This window comes from Carettochelys insculpta, chromosome 20 (genome assembly GCF_033958435.1).
Source record: "Carettochelys insculpta isolate YL-2023 chromosome 20, ASM3395843v1, whole genome shotgun sequence".
Classification (NCBI taxonomy): domain Eukaryota; kingdom Metazoa; phylum Chordata; order Testudines; family Carettochelyidae; genus Carettochelys; species Carettochelys insculpta.
The window spans coordinates 25,225,620-25,246,187 of NC_134156.1; the positions used below are offsets into that span (position 1 = coordinate 25,225,620).

At 54.0% G+C, this 20,568-nt stretch overlaps 2 protein-coding genes across 5 annotated transcripts in view; one reads left to right on the forward strand and one right to left on the reverse strand.

The window, feature by feature from the left end:
* The window catches only part of TBC1D16 (TBC1 domain family member 16), a 43,702-nt gene extending 35,304 nt beyond the window's left edge, over positions 1–8,398 (forward strand). For 3 of the 4 annotated variants that reach the window (XM_075014371.1, XM_075014370.1, XM_075014374.1), the window contains 7 exons: positions 823–990; positions 1,612–1,760; positions 2,446–2,580; positions 3,684–3,870; positions 5,036–5,215; positions 7,137–7,283; positions 7,625–8,398. In XM_075014371.1, the coding sequence (XP_074870472.1) occupies positions 823–990; positions 1,612–1,760; positions 2,446–2,580; positions 3,684–3,870; positions 5,036–5,215; positions 7,137–7,283; positions 7,625–7,870 (1,212 nt within the window). In that variant the 3' untranslated portion in view covers positions 7,871–8,398. The remainder of the gene's footprint in view (positions 1–822; positions 991–1,611; positions 1,761–2,445; positions 2,581–3,683; positions 3,871–5,035; positions 5,216–7,136; positions 7,284–7,624) is intronic. The other variant, XM_075014372.1, reaches the window with a different exon arrangement.
* GAA (alpha glucosidase) overlaps positions 1–20,568 on the reverse strand; it is a 306,535-nt gene that overhangs the window by 87,183 nt on the left and 198,784 nt on the right. The window lies entirely within an intron of this gene.

The following is a 20,568-nucleotide window of genomic DNA, read 5'->3' on the forward strand; positions in this document are numbered from 1 at the left end:
TTGCTGTGCTTTGATGCCCCTGCCTGGCCCCTCACATTCCCGCTTCTCCTGTGGAGAAGGGGGATAGCTAGCCAGAAGGCTTGGTTAGCTGTCTGCTTTGCTGTAGCTAGAGGAGCTGGTGGTTTTAGGCCTCTAGATGGCCAGGAAGTCAGCGACATTCAGTCTGCAGTTCTGTGCGTCTCCCATCCATTTTGTGGAGCCTGACGTGCTGCATTTGAAAATCGTGTTTTGACAAGTCACCTTTCCATATTTTGCTCAATCTACATACAAATGTGATAAGTGCTCTTTAATTGTCTGTTGAAGGTCGTGCATGTGCTTATTAGAAAGTGATTTTTTTTTAAATTCCCTTCCTGCTCACGGAGCCCCCTGCTGCTTCCCTTATTACGGTAGCGCGGACTTGCTTTGGCATTGAGCAACCTTTGATTTTTAAATTAAATGTCAGCTGCGGTTTCGCACTGGGATCACGAGTGCCCTTAGCCAGAGCCTGGCAGAGCAGCTCCGGCTTGCCAAACAGCAGTCCTTTGTCTGGCCAATCACATGTAATTTATCACAGGCATTCCTGGCAGAGCGAAGTTTAGCTATAAGCAGCATTAATTCGGGATAAGGGTGGGGGAGGAGAGGAAAGAAACTGTTTTTCTAAATGAAGCTGGTTTGTGGTTCTCTGGTTTTTAGTGGCTCCAATTAGTCTAGCTGTTCTAATGGTGGGTGTTCTGCTGCAAGCTTTCCCCTCCCTTCTGCACATCGGGGCTTGGCTGCTCGGGCGGTTGTGCTAACTGGGTCTCCTGCTTTAGCAGCTTCGTGGCTGTTTTTTCTCCCATTCAGCAGCTTGCCGACGAGAAGACGTGCATGCAGTTCTCCATCCGTCGCCCCAAGCTGCCGTCCTCAGAGACGCACCCAGAGGAGAACACGTACAAGCGTCTGGATGTCACTGCCTGGCTCAATCACCTGAATGAAGCTGGGCAGGTGGAAGAAGAGTACAAGCTGCGTAAGGTGAGGGGGTTGGCAGCTGCTGCCCTGGTCTGTTGCTCTTTTTCCCCAAAGAAAAGGCCCCAGGTAGAAGCTGAAGCAGTTTGCTTTGTGCTGTGGCAGGCGCTGTCTGTTTTTGTACCGTGAGACTATTACTTACGGTGCTTGGCTGGCGACCTCCTCTCTGAGCCGAGGAGGTTCGCTGTCCTGCCTTCTGCCTGCTGGAATAAGTGGACCAGTGTCCAAGTGCAGACATACTTGTTCAATGCAGTGTGAACAAACCAAAGGAAGCAGTCGTGGCTCCTGGGTAAGATTACAGCAGGGTTTGGGGGAGTACTGGGTCCATGTCCTTAAAGAGAGGCGTGCAGAGAAATGCGGTATCTCCAGGATTGGAGATTAAGGCATGGCACGAGAGTGGCAAGTTAATCAGAGAGCTGCCCCTGAGGTTGGGTATTGACATTGAAATGAGCCCGGTTTGTGTCTCATGTGGCAAGAGGAGGACAGCGCTTTCCTGCTAAACATGTGCAAATTGCAGGAGTTTGAATCAAGGCATCACTTGTCTGGTGGCTCTCAGTGTGAGGGCTGGTGGTGTCTCACTGCAGTGGTTGGCATTGGTATGAACTGCCACTTCTGTACCTTCCCCAGGCCATTTTCTTTGGTGGGATTGATGTCTCTATCCGCGGTGAGGTCTGGCCCTTCATGCTGCGCTACTACAGCCATGAGTCCACGTCGGAGGAGAGGGAGGCACTGAGGGTGCAGAAGAGGAAGGAATACTTCGAGATCCAGCAGAAGAGGTGACCAGGGAGGGGCCCCCTTCTGCCCCCTCATCTCTGAACAACAGCCCCGCCCTGCAGCCGGCCAGGGCATCTCCTGGCAAGGCAGGACTAGCTCTGTACTTACCGGAAGACCGACCCGCTCAGGGTCCATCTTCTGCGGTTTGATTTAGCGCCTAGTGGAGATGCACTAAATTGAACCATCAGGATTTGATGGTCAACCCTGGTAGTGCCCCCTCTCGCAAGGAGTAAGGTAGGTCAATGGGAGAGCTTCTCCTGTCGCCCTCGCTCAGGGAGGGTGGCCTAATAAATCTCTCTTAGATACGTCGATTCCAGCTGCACAATTGCCATCGCTGAAATTGCACATCTAAGTTCGACTTTCAGGTCTAGTATACACCTGCTCTAAGAGGGATGGGTAAAGGGAATGTCTCTGCAGTGGCTGCCTTTCCTGAGCATGTGCAGCTGGTGCTATCCTGCTCCTGTTGGGCCATCTGATGTCTTTGAAGCGAGCTTGCCTAAAGCAGCATCTGTAATTGCCTGGGCATTGCTCTGATGAGCAGCTGCTCTAGGCAGGTTTGGGAGCCTAGGGACTGGTCTCTGCCCCTCCTCCTGCGTGCTGTAATGCCCACAGGCTTCCCTGATCGGGCCCTGGGCTTTTTGTTCACTTTTGGCTGTTCGGCGCAGTCAGTCGCTGCTTCGTTTTCAGGCTTTCGATGACTCCCGAGGAGCACGAGGAGTTCTGGCGGAATGTGCAGTTCACCGTGGACAAAGACGTGGTGAGGACTGACCGGAGCAACCAGTTCTTCCGTGGCGAGGACAACCCCAATGTGGAGACCATGAGGTGACCCTTCCTTAAGCTGGACAGTATCTTTCCTCAGCACCCCAGCAAGCAGCCCTGCCGAACAGAGAGGAAAGTCTGTAAGGAGTGCTGTGGCTTTGAAGCACGGACCCTGAGAGCGCTGAGGGATGCCGCGCCCTCCTCCCTGTGCTGCACATGGGACCCCCCAGCCCTGTCTCTGCCTCCCCTGCTCTCTCCACCTCTTCCTGGCTGTGTTGACCCCACCTAGACCCATTGGGACTGAGAAGCCAAGAGGTGGGAGTGGACAGGTGAAGGCAGCTGGGGAATTGAGCGCTGCTGCCACTGGAGGTGACAGGTGGTCAGTCTGTTGTGGGTGACCGACTGTGTGCAGTGCCAGCTTCTTACTGAGCAGGAGGAAGGCCGAGCACTCTCGTACCTGGGGCATGGGCCTGTTGCCCTGTGTAAGCCCCACCTCCCCCGCCTGGCTTCTGAGCATACTTAGGACCTGGTCGGCTTTGTGGCTGAATGCAGTGAAGCTGATCCTCGCAGATGGGCATGTGGGCAGCCTTGCCCCTCGAGCGCCTTTCTTTGTCACAGCTTCAGCTCCTGTTCTGACCCTCTCCTCTGCTTTCCATCTCTTCCAACATCACTCCTCTTGTGCACTGATTCTCTGTCACCCCACAGCCTCCGGACGCGGGCGTTTCCTCGGAGCCAGGTCACGTGTGCTTTCAGTGCCTGACGCTTTCCCCATCCCGAATGCGCCTTTCCTCTGCCCCACTTCTCTCACGGAGCCACCCCCAGCTGGGAGTGGGGACTCACAAGTCCATCTAGGGCACGATCTCTGCCATGACAATCCTGCCAGCGGGCTCTTCTGGAGCTAACCTGCTCCCCTACGTCTGTGCCGTCGATGTGCTGCTTTCGCCGTAAGAGCACTGCCCAGACACTGGTCAGGGCATCTGCAGAGCTGCTCACAGGGGCACTTGTTTCCCAGATTCCAGTTGTCTCCTTAAACAGCCGGGGATATACTGGTCTTTTACACCTCCTCTGATCCTGTGTGCCGGATGAGGTGGTGGGGAGGGTGGCTGAGATGAGCCCTGCCTGGCACCCCCTGGATCTTACCCTCTCCTGTCAAATGTCTCCTCTAGGAGAATCTTGCTGAACTATGCAGTGCACAGCCCCACCATTGGCTACTCCCAGGGGATGTCCGACTTGGTTGCCCCCGTTCTGGCAGAAGTCCGAGATGAGTCCGACACTTTCTGGTGCTTTGTGGGCTTGATGCAGAACACAATCTTCATCAGTTCCCCCCGGGATGAAGATATGGAGAAGCAGCTGGTGAGCGCTGCGCAGTGGGCGCTTTATTCCCGCCCTCAACCCCCACCCCGAGCCGCCCCAATAAGTACTGTAAAACAAATACTTCAGATCATCAGCAAGGCAGCTGCCGTGGAGCCCAGCGGCCAGGCCATATTCCAGGGAGAGTAAATGCAGTGAGGGTGGCAGGCGCCCTGGCTGAACTGAGCTGAGTTACTGGCAACTATTAGCCGGACTTAGATGAGAAATATTTCAAAATCCCAGATTCTCGGAACACCATAAATGGTTCTGACTCTTTTATGCTCTCCTCCAGGGTTACTGGCCACGTACCCTTTGCACTGCTCGGACAATGGAGACCCACCAGTCAGCTTCCCTTCCCCGTCCGGGATGCTAGCATAATTCTGCGGCATTCTGCTTTCAAACATGGTGGAGGAATGAGTCAGAACAAATTGCAAACTTTCTCGCCAGCAACTTGTTTTAATGTTTTCGTGGCAGATTTAAATAATTTCTTTCGACTTGATGGTTGTAGAAAGCATTTGGTGAGGGCGTTAAACAAAAATCTAAGTGCTTGACCTAATGCACCTAAAGGTTCCTTTAGAAAACAAGAGCCTCCAGGCAACTCTGACTTCTCAGACTGTGGAGAAAACACTGAATCTTGTCTGGTTAATGTCCTGGGTGATCCCACAGTTTGTCTCCCAAGTCTGAATAGTGACATCTGAGCACCACGGCACCAGCACATGGGACATCTTGGTGTTCAGGTCCATGCCGAAAGGGTTGGTTTTGTAACGTAACTTTCCTGGCATCTAGTCTCAGTTAAAAGAAGCTGCCAAAACCAGCTCCTGCTTCCTGGGCCTCTAGCTCCAAGCCCGGTTCCCAGGGCTCCTTTACATTAATATCATTAAGATAAAAGCTGTCACACAGATTTGCTTCTCCCTCTGCTCTTCCTTTCTAAGTCTCCGCAGCGGCCTCCAGGGCCCTGTCACCAGTCACAGCACAACCAAGTCTGGCCTGTAACAGCCAAGGTCATGTCCTGAGCACAAACCTGGAGGGGACAAGGTGGGGCCCAGCTCCAGAGTGCTGTACTGAGTGACTCTGAGTGGGAAGGAGTAAATGCCTGCTGCGCTCACGGGGCTTCTAGGGGCGAGGGTGCCAGGGAGTGGCTCTGCTAAGTGATGGCCTGTGTTTGCAGATGTACCTACGAGAGCTGTTGCGACTCATGCACCTGCGTTTCTATCAGCACCTCGTCGCGCTGGGGGAGGATGGCCTGCAGATGCTCTTCTGCCATCGGTGGATCCTTCTCTGTTTCAAACGCGAGTTTCCGGACGCTGAAGCACTGCGCATGTGGGAAGCGTGCTGGGCACATTATCAGGTTAGAACACAGAGGACGGGTGCAGGACAGAGCAGGGTGCTGAGGTGCCCTTTGCTTGAGTGCTTCCCAAGCCGGAAGTGCTTTTCAGAGCTGGCCTGCTCTGTGCTGTATGGAAAATGATCTCGGGTAGGTGTGGCGGCAGCTATTCCAGCCACCCTCCCATGCCCAGGTAACTGTGACGTGCTAAAAGCAGGCTTTTCTAGTCATGACAATCTGCTGGGATGATTCCCTGCCACTTGCCTATGAGGTAACTTAAACTAATGCAAATTGCAGCCTGCCTTAACTCATTAGTGCATTCATGGGCTGATCTTGCTGCTGTCACAACAGATCACTTTGAAAGGTCTCTGCTTTGCTGAAAGACCAGCTGCAGAGTGTTTCCCTCAAGTCCTGAATTGCAGCTCTTAGGATTTGCAAAGGCTGGTTCCCAGGGTTCCTGCAAGACTGGCTGGAGGACCAAGCAGCAGGGAGAACATGGAACTTCAGAACATAAGAACGGCCACACTGGGTCAGACCAAAGGTCCATCTAGCCCAGCATCCTGCCTGCCGACAGTGGCCAATGCCAGGCGCCCCATAGGGAGTGAATAGAACAGGGAACCATCCAGTGATCCCTCTTCTATCACCCATTTCCAGCCTCTGACAAACACAGGCCAGGGACACTATCCCTGCCCAGCCTGGCTAATGCCATTGATGGCCTGGCCCTCCATGACTTTATCCAGCTCTAATTTGAACCCGGTTAAAGTCCTGGTCTGCACAAGATGCTCTGGCGAGACGTTCCACAGGGCGGCTGTGTGCAGTGTGACGAGAAACATCCTTTTATTTGTTTTAAACCTGTTACCAATTAATTTCATTCGGTGACCCCTCGGTTCTGATGGGAACAGCAACTTTCCCTCACTTCACTTTTCCCACGCCTGTTGTGAATTTACAGCCCTCCATCATATCCCCCACTGCGTCTCCTCATCTGAAGCTGGGAAGTCCCACTCTTTTTAATCCACCTTCACATGCACCGTTCCAAACCCCTCATCAGTTTTGTTGCCCTTTTCTGAACTCTTTCCTATGCCAAGATGCCTTTTTCGAGGTGAGGCAGCCACCTCTGTGTCCAGTGTTCAAGGTGTGGGCGTCCCAGGGATTAATGTAGAGGCAGTAAGATTGTCTTGTTCTCTGTCCCTTTCTAAGGATTCCTAACACTGTTTGCTTTTTTTGACTGCTGCCCCGGAGCTCCTCTCTCCCTGTCCTGGGAGCGAGAGGCCCCTGAGAACTGGGCTTGGGGCTTGTTTCTGGAGTTACCTGCAAGTAGGGCGGTGAGAGGCAAGGGAGCTGAGGAGAGCAGCTGCCTGAGGGGACTGATCCTCCTGGACTGCCATGTGCTGCCTGGAAGAGACCCAGAGCAGTGGCAGCTCCACAGGTCTCTCTCTCAGCCTGAGGATCATGGACCTTGCTGGGTGCTGGTTGGCTGAGGCAATCATGTGACTGCCATCCCTCTCTGATATCTCTGTGGTTTGTGATGCAGCCTTCCCCTTCCCCTCCACGCAGAAAACAAGTGCTCGTTAGGGCCCACCCATGTGCTAACGACTGGTGAGACTGGATGCCTGAACATCTGGGTGCTTAAGTCAGTACGCTCGAAAGGGGCCTGACTCAGCGGCAGGTGCTGGGCCCCTCTCCTTTGATGGGCAGGCCCTGGATGGTGTGCCCAGCTGGGCACTTCTGAAAAGTGTGATCCGAACTTCTCCTTTGCCCTTCGCAGGCGGCCAGCCTGAGCGACTCAGTCCCAGTGCAAGGTCCTTGCTCGGAGTTGTACCCCCGTCAGAACTAGGATGTGCATGGGAGCTCCTTTGGGAAAGAGCTCGCTCCAAGTGGAGCTCTGGTCCTGCCCGTCCTCCGCCTGCTCCTCTGCCAGCCCCCAACTCCTGCTTTCTCGTTGCAGACGGACTATTTCCACCTCTTTATCTGCGTGGCCATCGTGGTGATCTACGGCGACGACGTCATTGAGCAGCAGCTGCCCGCTGACCAGATGCTGCTGCATTTTGGGAACCTGGCCATGCACATGAATGGAGAACTTGTCCTCAGGAAGGTAAATGCCAGTGCGCTGATGTCAACTGAGCCAGCAGCCCCAGAGACCTGTCAGCTGACGCTGCAGCTCTCTCCTGTGGTGTGACCTTCTGCTCGCCTTGGGGTACTTGCAGATGTTGAGGGTGGGGTTAGCCGTACGCAGCACTTGTTTGGGAATCCACCGATTGTTTCGGGGGCCTAGGAGGCACCAGCCCCATAGAAAAGATCCTAAATTAAACACAAACGTGTTTAATACTTAACACTTCCAGTGTAGCTGCGTGTGAGTAGCGCACCGGGTGGGCCCTTGGGCAGCCCATGCCCTGGCTGCATTTCTAACAGGTTATACCTTCTCTCCCACATCAGGCTAGGAGTTTGCTTTATCAGTTTCGCCTCTTGCCCCGGATCCCCTGTAGCCTGCATGACCTGTGTAAGCTGTGTGGGACTGGCATGTGGGACAGTGGCTACATCCCTGCTGTGGAGTGTTCTGGACACCACCCGGAATCTGAGAGCTGCCCTTACGGGGGGATGGTAGAAGTGCCTTCGGCCAAATCGGGACCAGAAGGCAAGAGGGGACCGAAAACACGGGAGGTCTTTGCTTTCCGTAAGTAGCTCCTGCTGCCGGGGGCGTGGCAGCGAGAGGAATGGGCTCATTTCAGAAGGCGAAGTGGAGTAAATGGAAGGAAAAGATGAAGCAGAAGTTTCTCAAGAGCCCTGAGAAGGCAGCCTGGAGGAGAACGGGGACACTTCTCAGGGGAGGCAAATTCCCTTGTGCAGAGTCCTGGGAGCTGAATGAACCCTGGCAAACCAGGAAGAGGGTCAGTCTCTCTCTGCTGGATTTGGTTTTTGGTGCCGAATGCAGAGAATCTGTAGACTTCCCAAGGCTCTGTCCTTTGGGTCGGATGCATTAGCATCCAAGAACTTCGCCATTCACGCCTAGGAAACCAGGACACTAAAGAGAACCAAGTGCGATGGGAAGAGTAGCAAGAGCAGAGCCCTGGCAAGGCCTCACTGACCTCCCTTCATTCTGGACATACACTCCTGGCTTCAACCAAAGCCCACGGCTCAGTGGCTTCTGTTTAAATCCATGATGATCACTTTGAGTAGATCTGCCAAAAAATAAAATTGCGTACTTTGGGATTGGGGGTAGGTACTTCATTTGTCGGTGTTTTGGGAGTGTTTCTGTTTTATATGGTCTGTAAACTTGGGCAAGCTTCCATCTGTCCTGAAACCGCAAGCACTTCCTGTCCGTATTCAGAGTATTTCACAGTCACCTTGTCCACCACATTCTTCAGTAAAACCTCCTTGTTCTGCTAGCTGCAGCCCTGAGACATTGGTTTGTAAACATCTGTGCCCAGTGTGCCTGCAGGTTTCCATGTGCACTCTCCGGGGTCTGAGCCCCCCAAGTTTAATGTCATTATCCCTATTGTCACTGGGCTTTTTGCACACCAGCTGGTGCAAGTGAGGTGCTGTTTCTTCAGTGTGAAAAGTGAAAGAAACTGCACAGCAGCAGCCCGTGCTCAGATGTCTTTGCTGTCGGTTTCCACTTCGCTTTCTCCAGTCCCGCTCTCCCAAGTCTGTTTCAGCTGCAGGTACCGAGCTGGAGTGCAGCACATGAGGAAGGTCCTCCCGAAAGTGTGCACTGGGGGTTACAGCGTGGCCTCTGTAGGAATGAGACACGGGACGGTGGCTACCCCAGGAGTGTGAAGAGTCCCGGTATGGTGTTGCGCTGGGCACTGGCACTCCTGCCTCCCAAGCACGTCACTACTCGCTCACTTTACTCTGCTAGGCTTTTGAGTCCTGTCCCATTTGCGGTATCTCCCCTCCTTTGGAGCACGCTGTCTTGGCTGTGTCTGAGCCAGGCTGGCTGGCAAGGTGCGGAACAGGAAGCTCACTTTTATTTCTAGGCTTTGTCAGTGGTCTGCCTGTTTCCTAAGTTAACGTATTATGTGAGCCACATTGACACAGGCATGACCAATTCCCTGTTGTCCAGGTGAGGTCCATGTGGGGTGCAGCAGCTACCCTCTGAAACGACAAGTAATTCTTTCCAAGGCATTTGCAGCTGAGATCCTGTTTCAATCCTGCTTGGGGCAGCAGCAGTTCCCGAACGCGCTCGCTGAAGTCAGCGGAGAGCGGGCTGTAGTTCAGACCCTGATGGACCCAGTAAAGGCCCAGTGTTTGCCTCTGTAAGGGGAGGGAGAGCACTGAGCCCTAAGCAGGCTGTACTCCCAGCACGTCCCGGTGCTGTGAAGGCGAGGCTGTGCTGAAGCAGCTGGGAATGTTCGGCCACACTTATTGCTCACGTGTCTGAACTGCTTCCTCTGTTTGCAATGAGGTCTGTGCCTTCATTAACACAGCCACCAAGCCCTTGTCGCTGGTACCTACTAGTGGCACTAGAACGGCTTACAAGAATTACGCCCTTATGGCTGCAGCAGAGCTGTACAGTTAAGTGTTTGTCTGTAAGCCATGTGCAAAAGCACTGCGTGCTCTCTGCTGCTGCTGCCCTTGTTTTATACGTCACGGCCGTCTCGGCAGGTGGGCTGCTCTGCTGGGAAGCAGGGAGTGCTCCAAAACTCAGAAACTTCTTCTGTGGGTGGGATGCGGTCAGACGTGGTGCTGTGCCATCCCTGAGAGGCACTGAAGAGTCTGGTAGAGCTAGTCTGCTCACCGCTGTGGTCTGGACTCATCCTCCCCGCCCCATGCACACACCCACACAACACAGTTCCTAGAAGAAGGGCTTGTATGTAGGACCAGTGTTGACATGGGTGGCAGGCAGCGTTATCTGTCAGCTGTGTGCTTGTGTTCAGCCGTGATTCCAATGCCGCACAGCTGATTAGCAGAACACCCCCAGCTCCGTTTGTGTTTCTCCTGGTGGTGCACGCTTGCACATGCCTCGGTGCACAGGAAAACATTTATTCCACGTGTGGGTGGAGAAAATGCGCACGTGGATGGAAAAGATTAGAGGAAACATTGGCAGCTGGCTGATAGACAAGGGCCATGTGTGTTTCCCATCAGCTGTGACTTCTGGAGAGTACGCTGGCATGTTACTTAGCTGCAGGCGGTGGTGACTGGCTGTAACTTCAGTGAATGACACATGCGGACTGGTACAAGGGAGCCATCAGCCAGCCGGCTTCCCCAGAGCTAGCGATGACCCACCACGCTACAAGGCGGTAGTTTCCTGTTGAAGGAACAGGAACAGAGCTCCGCCTGCTGCCTGCATGTCTTAGTGCAGAGTTTATGAATGACCTGACGCACAGCTGGGCACTTATGCCATGTACAGCCTTAGCCAACATTTAAAAGCGTGAATGCATCAGCTGGTGTTCTGAGCTGCTAGTGACTGACCAGCAGGGCCAGGCAGCGCTTGGCACAGCAAAGGAAAAGCCTCATGTACTCACAAACATGGCAACCTGGAAGCTGTCACAGGACACACCTACTGAAAGACCCAGCGCAGGTTTGTCTGAAGGAATTGTTGCTCCCAGCCAGTAAAAGGCAATGGGAAGAGACCAAGCAGCTAATATTTTTAAATTACAGTTTCCTCTTTTCCACCATTAAAATGCCGCGCAGCCCTGGAAACCACTCAGGGTGGTTTGGGTCACACTCTGGGGTGGAATTTTCCAGCACATGCAAAGAGCGAATTAAAACCACCCACTCTCACCCTCCCCCACGCGTCAGTGACACCGAACTGCGTGGCTGTGTGTGTAAACAAGCAGCGTGTGGTACCTGCCCAAGAGCATTTCCATGCCTGCTGTTACTGCTGGCCTCACGCACATACTAACCTTCAGGTGTCCCTTTGCTGCCGTGGGTAGGTGGTTGCAACTTGACCGTTGCTAATAGACTTTCTCTTATTACACTGCAACTGCAGAAAACCCAACAGAACTCAGTGTAAGGAGAAGCCAGTTGCTGAGGTGCTAACTTGAGCTGCTTCCTGTTTCCCGGGTAATAAGCATATCCTGGATTAACATGATTCCATGGTAAAGGTATTCATTTGCTTTGGCTGCCTTTTCGGCTGAATTTGTGGAACACTCACAAACTCTTCCAGTGCAAGATGTGAGTTCTCTGCTGGTGGGAGACATTGCCCTTGCGGAGGAGGTCGGGTTACAGTGCTTGCAACAGTAGGGGCGGTGGATCATGAGGGCAGCAGCAAACCAAAGTTGCAGGGACTTGCAATTGTGCAGCTTTCCTGCGTTCACCGTAATGGTCACCACCGCCCAGTTCCAGCAGCCGTAGGGGTGCTGCTCAGGGAGGCTGTGCTGCTGGCACCGTCCTGGCTCTTTGACAATGTTTTGTACAGCCGTAGAACATCACAGTGCAAACAGCTGGGCGGAACAGAGAGCGCTACCAGGCTGATGGCAGGTAGCAGTGAGGTCAGCTGGGCCAACAGGGAAGCCTTACGAAAGCAGTCCCAGAGCTGCTCCTGCATCCTTGGGATGTGACACTGAATCCCACAGGTGCAGAGGTGTTGGAAGAGCCCAGCTCACATGTGCCCCACACCTGGGCTCTGCAGCTGAGTCTGGCTGTCCTGCCAAATGGAGGTTGAGGGATGTCACTGTGGCAGCCCTGAGTGTGATACCAGCATTGTGTTGATTGCACTTGAGAGTGGCGGGAGCTGCCTTGTTAACCACCATCCGGCCCCTGTGGATGACCATTGCAAAGTAGCAGAAGAGGCCGACAAAATCTCAATTTAAACCCCAGCAGTGGAGGGGATTTGGTCCCCTCCCGCTTGCTGGAATCCACTTGCACTATGTCTGACCACTTGTCTATTATTTGGCACCTCAGATTGCTTCCCTCTTCTGCTGCACTAGCCGCAGTTCAGGAGCTGGGCAGCAAGTCAAAATGGGCCCTGGCTAAGTAAACCCCATAAGCCTCTTTAGTGCCCTGAGCTCAGATATCCTCCCTTCCCTCCCCCAACCCTCGTGTGGGAGGTGGATTGCAAAGGGAAAGGAAGATGAACCCCCCAGCACTTGGAACAGCAGTAACGTTCTGCTTTGTAATCCCAGCAGGGAACATGATCTCCCTGCACCTGAAAAGCCAGGTAGAGTGCGTACTGGGCTCTGAACAGGCTGTGCTGGCCTGTCTTCCACCCTAGCGAATGACTGCGCTGCTTGTTGGTACTCCAGGGAGAGGGTGAATGTTGGGGGGCCGGGGGGGTGCAGGGCAGCTGAGCCAGCTGGAACAGAGCGCATAGGAAGTGTCTGTGAACTGGCTCCCCGGAGCTCTCGAACATTAAGCCCCCTTGCTAGTGATGCAGTACAGGCAGCATCCAGCTGCCGCGTTGCTGAAGGCTCGCTCAGACTCAAATAGCGTCATGGGCGAGCTGAAGCAGAGGGGCAGGGAGAGATTCGTTCCATCTTGTCCCGCGGATTAGTGGTGCGTTTGTTAGGACACCGGTTTATGTGGTTAAAGAGGTGCCATCCGTCAAGAGAAAGATTACAGTTTGAAAGAAGAAAGCCCCTCACCTGAGTTGTTACCCACCTTGGGGTTTAAAATCTCACATCCTTTCAGCTGATGAATTTATCTCTGCATTTCTGTCTGGGCCATGGAAATACTCTTGGCCAGGGGTTCTCAAACTTTGATGCACCAGGACCTGCTTCTGACAACAGAAATTACCATGTGACCCCTGAAGGGGGCAGAGCCTGAACACCCCCCCCGCCCGCCCCGCCAAGCTCCACCACTCTTGGTGGTGGGGCCAAGCCCCACCTCCCACTGCTCTGGTTACCTGCCATTGAGATTAGGTGAACGAGATTGTTCAAGAGGAAAACCAAGCTCTATTTGAGGCAGTGGGTACGTTATCTTTATGCAACGGTCACCTCATCCCCTTCTTACACCCCAGCAGAAATGCTCGGGGAGGAGCAAGCACCAGAGTTGTGGTGGGTTGATATTTCTGGAAGAAAACTTACAAAGGGTGCCAGACTTGCAAAAGGCATGTGAGTTAACAGAATCGTGTGGGATCTCAGCAAGGAAAACGGAGACAATGTCCATCTTTCTCTCATCACTGCATGTGCAGGGGGAGGCCTTTAAAAAGTCGATTTTCTGTTTGAGGACCTGTTCTGCCTACAGCCCTGTCATTACCTTGGTGTGCTCGCCAAGAGGTGGAGGACAGGGTTTGCTTGGATGATCATTTGCTTTTATAAGGCAAGATTCGAATAGAGTTGTTACAAAACAAATCTTACTAATAAAACCAACAAGCTGGTTTGGTTTGGGTGTATGAGGCTTTAACGTGCTAGGAATTTATCTGGGGTAATTTCATCATGCTGACCTGTAAAGCTTTTGTGGAGGGCCAGAATTTGCAGTCCATGCACTGGCTTGATTACGCTTGTAAACAAAGCACTGGGAAGCTGGTGTTTGCTTTGCTTGTCAGAAGACATTCCATGATATAAAAGGAATAGGCTGAAAACGATACTAGGGAACACTTTTCTATTCAATATCCAGTGAAACTCTCTGCCACAAGATTTGAAGGACAAAAGCTTAATAAGTTTTAAAAAGGCCTGGACACTTGAATGGAGAATGAGAACACCCACAGTTACCTTAGGGGAGAGGGTTTGAAATAGAACATCTCCAACTTTGGGGAGTAAAAGAGCCTCTGTATCGTGGGCACAGGAAGGCACTTCTTCCATGGGCAGCCTGCTCTGTAAGTGCCCTTCTGGCAGCGGCTGTTTACTGGCTAGTTTTGGAGAGGATCCACAACTAGCCACATCCCGATACTTCTCTGGATCCAGGCCAGCAGTGCTGGGGTGCTGAGCTGGGAGACCTTTGTCTTGCCTGTGATGTTGTAGCAGGTTGTGGATGCCTAAAGCAATGCAAGCAAATGCATTCTCCATGGCTACAGGTCCTTGCCTTGCCGTACCTCAGCTGCCCTGAACACCTGACCTGGCAGGTAAATTAGGGAGCTGAATTCCCCTTTTCCGTTGCTACCTCCAGGGTTTTGTCGTCAGTATTGAATTACTTAAGTTTTTCAGTTTGACTTTGAGATAAAGCATCCAGTGGGCGCGTAAGGTCGGGGCGGGGGGCAGGTGGCACAAAACAGGCTGTTTCCACTTTTCTCCCACAAGCGCTGCACTTTGTTTCTTTGAAGCAGCCAAGTTTCTTCTCTAAGATGCGGCTGTACAAAGGAGTTTGTAACAAAGCTCCTGGGGTTGGACTGACCACGTCACTGCCCGTGTAAGTGGCAAAACACCATCAAATGGGGGTGGGGGTATAAAAAACAGGAACTCAACCCCTCCAGTTGCTATTTTGGATGCATGCCAGGTACACTCTATTATACATTTTGTTGGACTTGTAGGACTAGAATTACTCCCCAAAGTACAGTCAACGCCTGCAATAAATGTGCATGTTCAACCAGAATTAACCCAGTGACTGTCCTCGCATGAGACATTCTTGACAAAGGGAAAATTAGTTTTTGAATCTGTCTCTGTTTGTGGTTAAACTGAAAAGGCTGAGCTGTCCGCTTCCCCGGGGCCTTTTCCTAACCTCATAATGTCAGGTGTGTTCCAAATACATATTGATGGCCACAGTGATAAAGCCAATTTAGGCAAATCAGATCAAAAGGACATAGTGTAAGTTGGCAGCATTTATGAGCAATTTTTCCTGAATGAAATTAAGGGTAAGAGAAATTCACAGAACCCTGCTAGCTGCCTGTCATTGCTGTCAGCAGAGGAGTTCTCCAGAGCTCCACTGAGACAGTGTTTAGTCCATAGGATGAGAAGCGAACAGCACAAGCCTTTGCTCTTCCTGCTTTGTGTTATGTACTAGCAAGAATGACCTAGAGATAGAGGCAGCATAAAGAGCATGCCCCGTTTTGTCTTTTAGGCGCCAACAACTAGTTCATCTTCTTTGGCTTGTGCTAAATGCTTTTCTTGGTGTCTCAAGGAACTGGTGATAGTCTTGGTGATGATGGAAAAGGCCACAGAAGTTATGGCTGCTGCAAAAATGACTTGTGACTCTGCAAATGTAACAAGTGCCAGAGGGGTAGCCATCTTGGTTTGTATTGGCAAAAACAACGAGAAGTCCTGTGGCACCATATAGACTAACAGATATTTTGGAGCATAAGCTTTTGTGGGCGGTGACCAACTTCGTCAGATGCATGTAGCCATCTTGCACCCAGGCAGGTGGTTGGCTAATAAGATTTATTGGGTGCTAACAGCATTTTTTGGGTGTCATGCTTTAGTGCTTTATTGCAATTAACAAACCATCCCAGGGCTGTTGGGAAGTAGTTCCTATTGCTTCTATTCTACCGGAAGAGAAGAGAAGCGAAGCGAAGGCAGAGTCTGCGACTTAGCCAGCTGCAGAGCTAGGACGTGCAGGCGCCTGGTTTGCAGGCCTATACAAGGCCATGCCCCCCTCATGAAAAAGTTGCTTCTGACAAACAGGCCAGCCCTGGCCCCCTTGGCACAGCAGGTTCTCGTTTGTGTTTCCACCTGTCGGTGCCCTGCAGGGACCAGGAGGAGGGTTTGCAGAACAACATGAGCGGAGGCCTGTAGATCTCGGCTGCTCAGTTGCGATCTCCGTAGGCGTCGATAGCCACGGTTCAGAGAAGTGCGGTGGAAGTAACCCGGCTCCAAGTGTGAGAGCGGATGGGACGGAAGGGGTTGTGCTGGGCTCCCCTGTGCCTCAGATGAGCAAACGGCTCTGAGCGCGCGCGCACCTGTGAGTACCGCACAGCTACCCTGTCACCCGCGCTGGGCCTCACCATGCCTTCTGGCCACAGACCACACCCTTCGCAGTGGGACAGAGGAGGCGGCGTCAGATTTTGCAGTGGTGCCCCATCGACTGGTGGGAAATACCAAATCCGTTGTCTTCCATACTGGACACGAATGGGCTTTGTCTGGCAGGTGCCACTTTCCCTGTGTGCCTTAAAACATGCTTGGCCCTGCTGAGCCTAGAAGACAGGTGGAGGTGCCTGTGCTGGACTGGACATTGGATGTGTGTTATGCAAACAGGCCTGAGCCCCAAAGCTGGGTTTCTTCTCCAAGCCTCTCTGAACCCAGACAGCGTTGTTCCTTTCTGGCAGCCTGGGAAATGGGCTGTGTAACCTGTAGCTTCGTGCAAGCCCAAGGGTGGGGCTCAGAGGCCATCCCCTTGCTATGGGACAGGGCTGGTCTGACTCCTCCTCCTGGGTCCAAGTTGCAGTGAGTCCCTTGTGCCCAGGTCTGGCGACGTGGAGTCAAAGGGGGCAGCAGCCCTCAGGCTCAGCATTTCAAAGGGGCCCAGAGCTCCAGTTACCACTGCTGCTACTTTGGCAGTGGCCAGAGCTCTGAGCTGCTTTGAAGTGCTGTGGCTGTGAGGGAGCGCGGGGCGGGCGGGGCATGCACGGCAATCCGACTGGGGCTGAGAGCTGGCTGCCCTTTGGCCCCACCTCTTCTGGGGCTCTGAGCTGGGCCCCCTCCCACCTTGCCCCATGGCAGCTGTTGGCCCCGTTCCTTGCACCCAGCCTGCTATCTGCTCAGCCAGCCCTTTGCTCTGCCTGCTAGTTCTCTTCGGCAAAAACAGTCTCTTGCGGAGTGAAAATGGTTCTAGGATGGTTCTTTGACTTGCACCAAATCTTGGCCGGCTCGATCACCCGGCGTCTCCCTGCAGAGTTGGAGGAGTCGCACTGTATGGAAGCCCTAGTCTCAGGTTTTTAATTCAAGGGAGTTTTTATTAGTTTCCTGGTAACATCAGAGCTGCCTTTGTGCACGGTAGGAGCGTCATCCCAAACAATGTGCTGGGCCTTGCCCAAGCGGCTTCCTGCCCTGTCTCTCAGTCAGACAGCTGTTAATAACAAGCGGCTTCTTCTGGCTCCGAGGTCCTGCAGCTCCTACAGCAATGCTCCAAGTTGCCTTCCGCATCCCCTTCCTTTTCTTTTCTCTTCTCCTCCTTTGCAGAGGCCTCCGCCCCTGTGCCTGCCCCAGACGTGAACGCAAAGGGTGGGAAGAGGAAAACCTCTCTGGATGTTTCTAAAAATATTTTCCCCACTGTTTTCCTTTCTGTAATCTGGCCAAGCGTGTCCTCTGCAAGGCGAAACACCTGGGGTCCGCGAGTGACCTCCTGGCTAAATCCAGCCCTGGTGCTTCGCCTCAAGGACCAAAGCAGGGCCTGGGGCTGCACTGAAGCTGCTGAGTGTCCCTCATGTTCTTTGTGGCTCTAGCCGTGCTTTTTCCTTTGTGGCAAGCAGCAAACAGGAGGCTCCTCCAAGAGGGTTGTGACCCTTTCCTGGACAATGACTGGTGTGTTTTGGTGCAGAGCCCCTTGCTCCTATGTGTTGGCCCCTGGCTCTTAACGGTGGTCTCGCTCTTTCTTTGCACCATCCCTGCTGGTTACTAGAGGTGTGTTACTGCTCTCCTCTTTGTTTTCTTCCTTGACCCATGAAGCCTGGGGCTCTCTCAGGCTGCTCCATCCTCACCCGACAGCCGGCCAGCCCCAGGGCTGCTCCTTTCTAGCCTGGAGAGGGGCATCCCATGGCGCAAAACCACAACGTGCCGTGGGCTTTCAGTGCCCTTCAGAAAGGGGCTCTATACACTGGGCACTTAGTCATGGAATCCCAGGGCTGGAAGGGACCTCAGGAGGTCATTGAGCCCAGCCCCCTGCCCAAAGCAGGATCAGCCCCAAGTAAGTCATCCCAGCCAGGTAAGAGCTGGTGCGGCCCTGCAGCCAGCCCCAGAGCTCTTGCCTCTTTTCAGCTTAGTGGTCCCTTAAAGTTTAATATGCTTCACCCTTTCACGCCCTTTGTGAGCTCAGCGTGCGCTGTGAGCCCTGAGGCCACTGCTGCCTCTCCCTTTGCAAGGGGAAGAAATGTGCTGGCTCATCCGAGTCCAAGTGAGCGTGCTGACCCCAGCCCCTAGCTGAGCGGGACTATCACCCACTCGCTTCCCTTTGCATTGTCTGACTCGGTCTGTGAACGGCAGGGCAGGGCAGGGCTGAGCCAGCCCAAGCAACCTGCCAATGCTCGGCTGACCCGGAGAGAAAGCCGGTTGTGACAGTCCTGCTGTACCATGCAGACATGGCCTGTGGCTACCTGAGAAGCCTGGCTTTGTCGTCAGCGGCACCAGTGCCAGCAGCTAACCTCACCATGGGCAGGAGGCTCTGGAGAGACTTGCGGGTGGCAAGGTGGGCATAGCTGCGGTTCGGCTACCCATTTGGTCCCTGGCTAGTTTCAGTTGACGCTGCGACGGGTGGAAATGAGGCAACAAATCTCCCGCTTTGCGTCATGTAATGTCCCCCTGTGGTCCAGTGACCAGCTGCAGCTGTAGCTTCTCCCGCCCCCTCCTCTGGGAGGGGTTGATGCAAGTGTGGTTCTCTGCGGTGCTGCCGACGGGTGTTGGGAGCCCGGGGAGCCTTTGGTTGCTATGCGTGTGGAGGCAGCGTTTGTCTAGGGTGGGAGGGGTGTGTGTCGCGGTGCCAGGGCGAGGCAGCCTCTTGCTTGTGTTTCAGCTAATAGGCCAGTGGGGATGAGGGTGGGCAGCTGGCAAGGAGCCAGGCTGGAAGCATTGCTGGGTCTCTCGGGGCTTCGAGTGGGGCCTGCTCATGACGCAATGGCAGCTGTGAGTTACGGGTGCAGCGCCGTTGCTGCTGTCGAATTAAATAAGCAGTTGGCAGGGCTGGGGGGTGGCGCTACTGCTTCCCCTTTCAGCCCTTCTCAGAGACACACCGCCAAGCTCACACCCCGGAGCAGGGGGGAGCTGCCCACCTCGGCCCCAGACCGGACAGGGCTGAGTGGGGCACACGGGGAGGTAAAAGTAAAGGCAGCATCCAGCTTCTTCCCCTCTTGAGGGCAGAGCCCTGTCCAGCTGCCTGCCTGGAATTCCCCCCACCCACCCGCACATCCATCCCTCAGGCCAGGGCACATGCCTCCCTCCCCTCTTTGAGCTCCTGCTGCTGCTGGGCCTGCCCCAGGGAAGTTGGGGCACATGGGCCAGAAGGGGCAGTGAACCTCTCTGGCCGATCAGAATAATCAATTACCCCCTCGCCTGCACACGCCTTGCCCCAGGCTCCCCTGCCAGAGGCAGAGGGGGAGCTGCACTGGAGAAATGGTGCTCGCTCCCTTCTCTGCCCACCCCCCGGTGCAGCAATTGGGGCTGGAAATTGTAGCCTCGCAGGCCAACGGAACCCAGTCCTGTTTAGCACAGGAGCTGCGAGGGGCTAACACGACCGAGAGCGTGGGAGCCTGAAGTCCTCTGTGTCCAGAGTGGAGCTCAGGAGAACAAGCTGCCTCTGCACAGGGTTCTGCTGGGTGGAGAAGGGCATCAAGGCGGCCGCTCTGTCTCCTGTTGGAACGCCGGGACTGACACACACAGTTACGGCAGGCCGCTGCCAGCAGACCCTGACTTACGACCCATCCCTCCTGGGCCAGAGGAGGGCCCATGCCTGAGCGTATGCCCAGCCCACCTTTTCCCCACTCCCCCTGTCTTCCCAGGGCTGGAGATTGCCTGCCTTTCATTTAGCCAATTCATCCATCCAAGCCTAGTTATCCCCCTCGCGGGGGATGTGAATGGCTGGACATGGGCCATGGCCTAGAGCTCCCTCCACAGATCACAGACATTCTTGGGGCACCTACCATACTCTGCAAGTGGGGTGTCATGAGGGCAATGAAAGCATTGCAGTGGGGAGTCTGTCCCCACTGCCCCTGCCAGGGGAGCGGAGTGGAGTGGAGCAGGAGGAGAATTGATTAGACCAGCACACCCTGACCTCTTTGTCCTGGAAAAATTGCTCTTCAGCAGCTCAGGCAATAAAATTAAATTGATTTAAAAGGAACAAGGCTGAAATTTGTGTCACAGCGTGAAAAACTGTCAGTCAGTGGGAGGCTTGGCTGCTGAGCTGGGGGGAGCCGGCACAGGCCAGCCACAATCAGGGCTGATGCCAGGTGAGAAGGTGAAGGTGACCTGAGAGCAGGGAAGCTCCCCGGTTCTGGAGAGGGCAATGCAGTGCCCTTCTTGTGCCCAGCGTGTGCTGCCATGGTAGGAGAAGGCAGCGGGTGGGACTCAGACATCTCCAGCTCCCCCAGCATTTGGAAGTGCCAGTTGGTCAGGGGATGGGAGACTCAGCCCTGGCCTAGAGGGGCAGCAAGGCACAGGCAGGGTCCTTAGGGAATCCAGGACAAACCAGAGGACCCGTCAGCCGGGGGCAGAGAGAACCCTGGCACCCAGGAAATAGAGGGGGTGGCCTCAGAGCCTGCTGAAGGCCCGAGGGGTTCCCCGCTTTGGCCAGAGCAGAGCTGGGATTTACCTCGCCGGTGTCTGCTGGAGCCAGGGGGATCTGACCCTTGCTGGGATATGCGGGAGGAGCAATCCTGGGCACCAGCTCACCACAGCCACTGCTCATGTGGAGCAAGCTAATGC